The 8,760-nt window shown below is 44.1% G+C and overlaps 1 protein-coding gene across 1 annotated transcript in view; it reads right to left on the bottom strand.

Annotated features, from left to right (window-relative positions):
• The window catches only part of GNL3L (guanine nucleotide binding protein-like 3 (nucleolar)-like), a 28,532-nt gene extending 19,974 nt beyond the window's left edge, over nucleotides 1-8,558 (bottom strand). The window contains exons 1-2 of the mRNA XM_012661624.1: nucleotides 8,475-8,558; nucleotides 6,186-6,251 (exon numbers count right to left, since the gene is read on the bottom strand). Coding sequence (XP_012517078.1) covers nucleotides 6,186-6,204 — 19 coding nt within the window. The 5' untranslated portion in view covers nucleotides 6,205-6,251; nucleotides 8,475-8,558. The remainder of the gene's footprint in view (nucleotides 1-6,185; nucleotides 6,252-8,474) is intronic.
• Between the last annotated feature and the right edge of the window lie 202 nt (nucleotides 8,559-8,760).

The following is an 8,760-nucleotide window of genomic DNA, read 5'->3' as shown; positions in this document are numbered from 1 at the left end:
AAAAAAAAAAAAGAGGGAAAACAAAGCCTAACACGTTAATAAAAAAATTCCTGTTTTTGGTAAAAAAAAAAAATAAAATAAAATAAAACTTACTATTAATTCTAAAAAAGAAAGCTGTTATGTGGCTAAGAACTGTAAGACATATTAAAAAAGGATTCTTAAAATCCAAGAAGCATATCATAAGGAAATAGCTCAGAACTAAAACACCAAATTACTTCAACAAAATCCAGGAATCAATCAATGCGGGTTGGAAAAGCAAAAGCATGAAAGCATGCTAAAAGGTTTTGCTTTGGAAGGGTAGGATACAAATAGTCATTATTTAACTTTGATAAAGTGATAGAGAAAAATAAGGCAATAAGAGGAAACAAACAATAAGTTAGGATGGTAGAAATCTGACCAGACATATGAGATCCCATAACAAACAAATGCAAATGGATCGAATTTCCCTGCTTAAAAAAACACACACACACACACACAAAACAGACCCCAAAGTCTCCTTTTCTTCCAAAGTACTCATGTTGCAACAAAAAGGAATGTGAGGTTTGGAATGAACCAGGTCTGGCCATTTTACTCAACCATTTCCATCTGCTTAACTTCCCTGGAAACTGAGCGCCTGCGCTGGATACAGGCACACAATGAAAGAAAATACATCACTTAGAGAGGAAAAGCAGCTGCTTCAGAGGGGAGAAGGGAAGGGGGAAGAAGAAAACAGGAAGAGGGGAGGGGTGCAGTCAGTCCACCTCTCACAGCACCACAGCACTGAGGAGCCTTTACTCATCGGTTTTTCAACAGCTTCAGAAAGAAAACGGCTACCATTTTATAGCCAGCAGACAGAGGTTCTTATTCTGGCTCAACAACTACCTAGCTATGACCTTGAAGGATTTTTTTTTTAAATCTCTCTGAGCTACAATGTCTGCATCCACCAACAACATCTATGCCTAAAACCACCAATTTTCTTAGGTGTTGATCAGTGACTCGGGTGGGGCAAGGGCAATATATGTAACCTAAACATTTGTACCCCCATATTATGCTGAAAGAAAAAAAAAGGCACAAAGAGAAGCAATAATTTTCTTAAATAACAGATGCAAGTTCCTTAAGTTGAAGATAGGCCTGAGGTTTCAGACTGGAAAGGCACAGGGAACATCAAGATTAACAACCAAAAAGACATACCGTGGGCATGTCCTAGTGAAATTTCTGAACTCCAAGGATAAAGAGACAAAAATTCCAAACAGAAGTTTTCAACAAATGAGAAAGAAGCAGACAGCCTTCTCGAATCTACAACTCTAAAAACTTAAGACAGAAGAAAAAATATTACAGATTTCTGAGAAAAGGGACTGTGTTCCAAGGCAAACTCTTCTACCTGACTAATAGATCACTCTAATGTGAAAGTAAGAGAAAAACATTTTCAGACATATAAAGATTACCACCTGTGTTTCCTATCTGGTAAAACCACTGGAAAAAATAAAAATTCATTCAGAATAAAGATGTCAAGCTAAAGGAAACAAACAGTGATGGGCAGGGAATCTATTAAAACTTATCCAGCTGGGCGCGGTGGCTCACACCTGTAATCCTAGCACTCTGGGAGGCCGAGGCAGGGAGGATCGCTTGAGCTCAGGAGTTCAAGATGAGCTTGAGCAAGAGCAAGACCACATCTCTATATAAAAATAAAACTTACTGATCAACACTAGGTTGATCACATGGCAGAAACACTCTCTAGGGATTAGGGGGATTGGTGGGGGTGCAAATCTACAACTAAAGGACACCGGGAGCACTAAAGGGAAGGAAGGGCATGCCTTTAACCCGCACTTGGGTGAGGCAAAGACATAAAGTGTAACTATAATGTTTGTACCCTCACAATACCCTGGAATAATAAAAAAAAAAAAGAGGGAAAACAAAGCCTAACACGTTAATAAAAAAATTCCTGTTTTTGGTAAAAAAAAAAAATAAAATAAAATAAAACTTACTATTAATTCTAAAAAAGAAAGCTGTTATGTGGCTAAGAACTGTAAGACATATTAAAAAAGGATTCTTAAAATCCAAGAAGCATATCATAAGGAAATAGCTCAGAACTAAAACACCAAATTACTTCAACAAAATCCAGGAATCAATCAATGCGGGTTGGAAAAGCAAAAGCATGAAAGCATGCTAAAAGGTTTTGCTTTGGAAGGGTAGGATACAAATAGTCATTATTTAACTTTGATAAAGTGATAGAGAAAAATAAGGCAATAAGAGGAAACAAACAATAAGTTAGGATGGTAGAAATCTGACCAGACATATGAGATCCCATAACAAACAAATGCAAATGGATCGAATTTCCCTGCTTAAAAAAACACACACACACACACACAAAACAGACCCCAAAGTCTCCTTTTCTTCCAAAGTACTCATGTTGCAACAAAAAGGAATGTGAGGTTTGGAATGAACCAGGTCTGGCCATTTTACTCAACCATTTCCATCTGCTTAACTTCCCTGGAAACTGAGCGCCTGCGCTGGATACAGGCACACAATGAAAGAAAATACATCACTTAGAGAGGAAAAGCAGCTGCTTCAGAGGGGAGAAGGGAAGGGGGAAGAAGAAAACAGGAAGAGGGGAGGGGTGCAGTCAGTCCACCTCTCACAGCACCACAGCACTGAGGAGCCTTTACTCATCGGTTTTTCAACAGCTTCAGAAAGAAAACGGCTACCATTTTATAGCCAGCAGACAGAGGTTCTTATTCTGGCTCAACAACTACCTAGCTATGACCTTGAAGGATTTTTTTTTTAAATCTCTCTGAGCTACAATGTCTGCATCCACCAACAACATCTATGCCTAAAACCACCAATTTTCTTAGGTGTTGATCAGTGACTCGGGTGGGGCAAGGGCAATATATGTAACCTAAACATTTGTACCCCCATATTATGCTGAAAGAAAAAAAAAGAAAAAAAGAAAGAGTATGAGCAAGGAAAAAAAAACCCCACCCATTCTCAATCAATACTCAAAGGCAGATCTCTCCATTCATTCATCCCTCATCTCCCATACTCCCACCCCCAGATGTCTCTGTATACCCACTGTTGCAATGACTGCATTCCCCCACTCTCCGTCTGCCCTTGCATCAAACTTCCCACGATGCCCTCTGAAACTGCCAGTTGGGTGATCAAGCACTCACATAATTCTTCAGCCTCTCCCTGGAATCAATTCCCCAACCTCCTGCCTTGAGACTTGGCTTTCCCAAGGACAATGCCTCATTTGCAGGCCTCTCAAAAGGCGCACGGTTATTCTGGGACCAGTAGGTAGGGAAGGTGTGCTCTGGATTCACCATTGCCAAGCTCAGACTATTTCTTCCTCTCGTTAAAAAGGGAAAAAATAGGATTAAAAAAACCCTGCTCTTTTTGAGGCCCGCACCATACTGCCATGCCTGTCATCTGTGAGTCACTTTTCCTCATTTATTGAAGCATTTGGCTCATAGCTTTACTTTCAATCCAACTCCTGCCACCACCAACCTGGGTGACTTTGGAGATCACTGGGCAACTCTTTCAACACCCCAGGTTTCCCACTTCCTTGACATCCTCACCTCCTGGGATCTCCACTCCATCTCAGCCACCCATCCACACACTCCTATAGTTACACCTACAGAGGTATCAGCTGTAACTGCTTGGGCTTCTGAAAGCAGGTTCAGACACCCCTCTCTCCTATCTTCAAGCCCATTTGTCCAGCCTCCTAGAGACGTGAACCCTCTATTTGGTTCCTTATTCATCAGCCACACCGCTTCCCTCTCCATCCAACTAACATTCCACAGTCTGTCATTACAGTCGTGTTCTTGCACAAAGCCACAATTCCCTTGCCCCTCATTGCCCTAGTAGGACACCTTTGCCAGTGTTTGTTAACCAACTGACCGACAGGCAGGCAGCAGCTTCCATACATCTGTGCCACCAACACTGGAAGTTGTAAACTTTTTAAGTGATAAAACACCCCCCCCTTTAAATAACCACTCAAAAATGTACAACAGTTAAAACTGGCCAGGCAGGGTGACACATGCCTATAGTCCCGGCTACTTGGGAGGCTGAGGCGGAAGGATCACTTGAGCCCAGGAGATTGAGTCCAGCCTGGGTAACAGAGTGAGACTCTGTATCTTAAAAAAAAAAAAATTGTGTTTGAATACTCTTTGAAAGACTCCTTGACAACATTTCCAGACATTATCATTAACATTTGGGTCCAAGGCATCCCTAGCCCAGAGCACAGAGAGCTGTACCACACAGTACCTCTCCCCGTCTTCCCTAGCAATCAATCCCAGTTAGTCTGATCATTATTTAGTTGCAATTTACCAGTGAATGTCTTTGTTTTGTGTGCACATGGAATGTTTTTCTATTTAATTTTCACTATTTCCCTCACTAATGTAGATGTATAGGATTATTCTTTATTTTTAACAGGTAACAGTCATATGGTTCCAAAATAAAAAGATATATTTTGAGAGGTCTTCCTCCCATACTCATCCCTATCCATTGCAGTCCCCTCACCACCACAAGAAACCACTTTATTAGTTTACCATGCATCATTTAGTTTCTTTTGAAAATACCAATATATATTCTTATTTCCCCCCATTTTCTCCCATAAAAGGTAACACACTATAGTCCTGTCAGCCAGCTTGCTTCTTTCACTTAACGAAACATGAAGATCTTTCATCTAATAGTCTTTCCATACAATACAGGCAAGATTCTTATGTATGCATATATCCTACTTTAAACAGCTAATTATTGTCCTTTTCATCATTATCAATATTTTTATTATCTGGTATTAGATGTTCCTAAATAATTAATCTTGTTCATTTTCCTTGTGTTACTTGTAAATATAATTATTTTCTTTTAGTATTAACAGTATGATTCTTGACAAAATTTGTTATAATTATATGAAGAAAAAGTATTGAATTTTTTTTTCACCAAGCCCTCCATAGACGGGACCACCATTCACACAGAAAACAGGACCATTGGGTTGTGCAATCCTCATCCAGTGTACCCAATGTGCTATCTAAATATTATCATTTTCTATGTGGACCATGGCAAGATAAAGGCAGGGAAGCACAGAGGCTGACCTGCCCTGACACCCTTGCCTTCTCTTTTATAAGGGACAATCTGTGTGTCACATTTGTCTTCTCTTTCTATGCTGTAGGCATCATGGTGGGAGGAGGGAGAACTGAGTCAGCACTACTGAGACACTCCAGAGCCCGCACATAGTAAGTACCAAAAGACCATGCCTGGTTATGCTGAGCCCTCAGGACACAATGATGGATAAAATGTGGAGGAGACAGACCCAATCATACAACATCCATGGCCTGTGAGTGCACAGAGTGGAAACCAAGGGGAGGAAGTTAACAAGCAAGGATTCCCAGAGAAAGTGATGTATAGTTGAAATCTGAAAAACAAGCAAGAGCTATACAGTTCAAGACTGAGGGGGAGGGGAGGGAAAGAGTCCTGAAGGTAGAAAGAACAGCAACTTGTCCACATGGTCTGTTTTGCATTTAAGGAAAAGCCAAAGCTCAAGAGAGGTCAGACAACAATTTGCTGGCAGGATAATGTATGCATCCTGGGGGCTAAATTCCAAAGTGAAATGAAGAAGCTAAATTTTTTAAGTCAATACTTAGAATACTTATAGAGTGCTTATTATGTGTGAGGCACTGTTCTAAGTATTTTACCTCTGCTAACTCATTAAATCCTCGCAAAAAGCTATTAGGTAGATACTATTAATATAACTACCTGTTTTGTGGATAAGGAGATTGGAGTTAAGTAACTTGCCCAAAGCCACACTACTAGTAAATGGGAGAGCTGAGATTCAAACCCAGTCTGGCCCCAGTGTCCACGCTCTTAACCACTGGTACAATTTATGGTATTAACTTAAAGGTATAACTTATAAAGAAAAATGTTAGGACACGTTAGGGTTACAAGCAGTGTGATATGGTATTTACTGAAATTCATTCATCTCAGATCCAGTCATTGTAACCTTGCTGAGCCTCAGTTTCCTCATCTTTAAAATAGGAATAGGGGATAAGGGGAGCATTACCTTACAAAGAAGTCAGGAGGACGGCAATGATACCATATGTAAAAGACCACACTAAGTGATCTGGAACATACTGAGCAAATTTTAAAAGTTGCTATGAAATACTATGAATATTCATTAAAAGCACAGGATTGGAGCGGTGATAAAGGAAACTCACTGTGTCTAAGTTTCATCATGACGACCAGCTTGAAAGCAGTTAAGTTCAAATCTGCCTGCTTTCTACCTGTCAGAATGAGAGGAGAAGCAATTTGAAGACAGAGCTGGGAACCACAATGCCACAAGCCCCCGAAGGTAAAGTAGAATAAAGAGCATGATGAGGAAGCCCTAACAATTAGGGAAACTGGGAGAAGGGGCTTTACTGGAGCTAGGACCTGGTATGGCTTAGGCCGCACAGGGAAGGCAGTGTCCCACTACCTAAAGGGAGGGATAGGTCTAAACCTCTCTTCCTGGGTAGAGTCAGTGCCTCAATACATCAGACGGAGTCCTTGGTCCTTAGTCCTCCAACCTGTAGTGTTAGGTAAGGTTCTAGTGCTAAATCCCTCTGCACTGAGGGGAGAAGGGCATACAAGGTTGGTCTGTTTCTACGTGAGGTGACAATAGTGTCTCTTTTCTAGATGAGATACAGGAGGATTCTGTAGCTCATCTACCCTGGGAGAGGTGGGAGGGAGAAATAGATCCCAGGAGTCTACCCTGGGGAAAAGGGGCCCAAGAACAGAGCTTCTTACCTGGGTGTCTACGTGGACTGAGGTGAGTGCAAAATCTTGGAGGAGAGGGGGAAAATCTGTGCCTATTATGCACCTGAGTCTATACCTCGGCAATTCGGGGGGCAGGCGGGGCTTACTATCTGTCCTACTCTGGGCTACAGAGAAACTAAGGAAGTGCACACAGCAGCTATGTGCCATCTCTGCTGCATAGAAGAGAAGCACAAGTCTGTGTATCTCTAAATTGTGGGGAGGGAAGAGGAAAGGTCCTGGGTCTCTTTATCCCGGAGAGGGCTGACTCTGCTATGAGGTGACATTAGTGTCACAATAACAAAGAGAGAAACTGTGTAACTTTGAATGAGGAGGGTCTGCACCTCACCTGCAGTGGGTTATTCTAGACCTTTCCATGGTAGGTAGACTGGGACAGTCTGTGTGTCTGTTATGTGGGCTGAAGTCAGCAGCAAGCTAAAATTGAAGGGAGGGAATAGGGACTCTGGTCCTCTGCGTGGGTTGGGAGTGCAGGGGGTAGGCAATGCAGCTATAAATTCAATAGAGCAGCCCTTACACTTGATGGGGGGGGTCTGTGATTTTTCCCTGAGTGGAAACAGATCTGAGCTCTTCTACCTTGGGTAAAGGGGAAGCCCATATACACTGTACTGCACTGCAGGGTGATGAGTGATGTCACTGCCTCTCAACATTACAGGGAGGGGAAGCTGCAACTCTGCTCCTATGGCGTCTCTCCCTTGCTGTATTTGTTGATTCTAAATCCTTGTGGGGGAATGATCTGTGTCTACCTCAAAAGGGTGGGGACAGATCTGAGCTCCTCTACCCCAGGGGCCCCTCAAGGACCTGTCTCTTTGTATATTAGGGTCTGTTCCTGTTTGCTGCGAGGCACTTTGGGGTTGGGCCTTTACAAATTCGGTAAAACACTGTCTCTTTAAGGAGGTAGGGTTTGGGTCCGATTCTCCACAATGGGGACTCACTCTAGCCTGGGAGGAGGGGGAAATTGGCTTGGTTCTCCATAGGCTGAAGCCTGTGCCTCCAACCACTTGGGGGGGGGTTACGTCTCCGCAGGAGTGGGGGTGGGGCTTCTGTCAATTACTCTGCAGGAGTTGGGGAGAGATAGGGAGGTCTCTAGGTCTCTACACGAAGGGGAAGGGGGTTCCCTCCCTCTGCATATTAAATGTTTCTGAGTTCCTCTATACTGGTGTTGGGGGGAATATATCAAAGCCTCTGTCCTGAGGGAGTTGGTGCCTGGAGGATGTCGTAAGCCAAGCCGAAGAGGTGATTTAAGCCGGGAGAAGTCTGCGACACTCAGCTGAAGAGGGGGATATGTCTCTATACTATGGTTGGGGTCGATGTCGCCACACCTTTGGTGGGTCGATGCCTGTCTACACTGGAGGAATGCGGAATGGAGCCTCACCATCCTGGAGGGCGGAGGGCGATCGACGCTTGTCCACACAAGTGAGGCCTGTGCCTCTCAACACAGTATCCAGGGTCTACACCTTTCTAGGTGGGGCGAAGCTGTGCCCTTCAACCCCGGGAGAATGCAGTTTGATGTGTCTCCACGTGCGGAGCGATCTCTGCCCCTCTTCTGGGCCCTCCTACCCTGGAAGGGAGCCGGCTGTCTAGCTCTCTATTCCAGGCTGGCAGACATGTCTGGTTTCACCTGCAATAAACGATCCTAACCGCCCGGCGGGTTAGGTGAGCGCTCACCGTGAGAAAAGAGGAGAGCAGTCTCTTACCTACACTGCCGGCGAGGATCTGAGCGGAGAAAGTAGCACAACTCCGTAGGCCCAGGAGATGCGCTCGCGCCGCTAGGCTCCGACTTCCGGAACGCAGATTTGCGGCCCACAATTCCGTCCGCCGTGCCTCCCCCATAGGGGCGGGGCGTGGGATTGACGGCTGGCGCCCGCCCGTCCCTTCCTCGCGACCACGCTGGCCCCGCCTCCTAGCTGCGGGTAGGTAAGGAAATAGCGGAGGGGGGGAGAGGGGAGGCAGGGAGGAGGTATGGGGAAGCGGCGGTTCTAC

Source organism: Propithecus coquereli, unplaced genomic scaffold (genome assembly GCF_000956105.1).
Source record: "Propithecus coquereli isolate 6110/MARCELLA unplaced genomic scaffold, Pcoq_1.0 Scaffold728, whole genome shotgun sequence".
Classification (NCBI taxonomy): Eukaryota; Metazoa; Chordata; class Mammalia; order Primates; family Indriidae; genus Propithecus; species Propithecus coquereli.
This window is presented reverse-complemented; position numbering and strand designations above follow the sequence as displayed.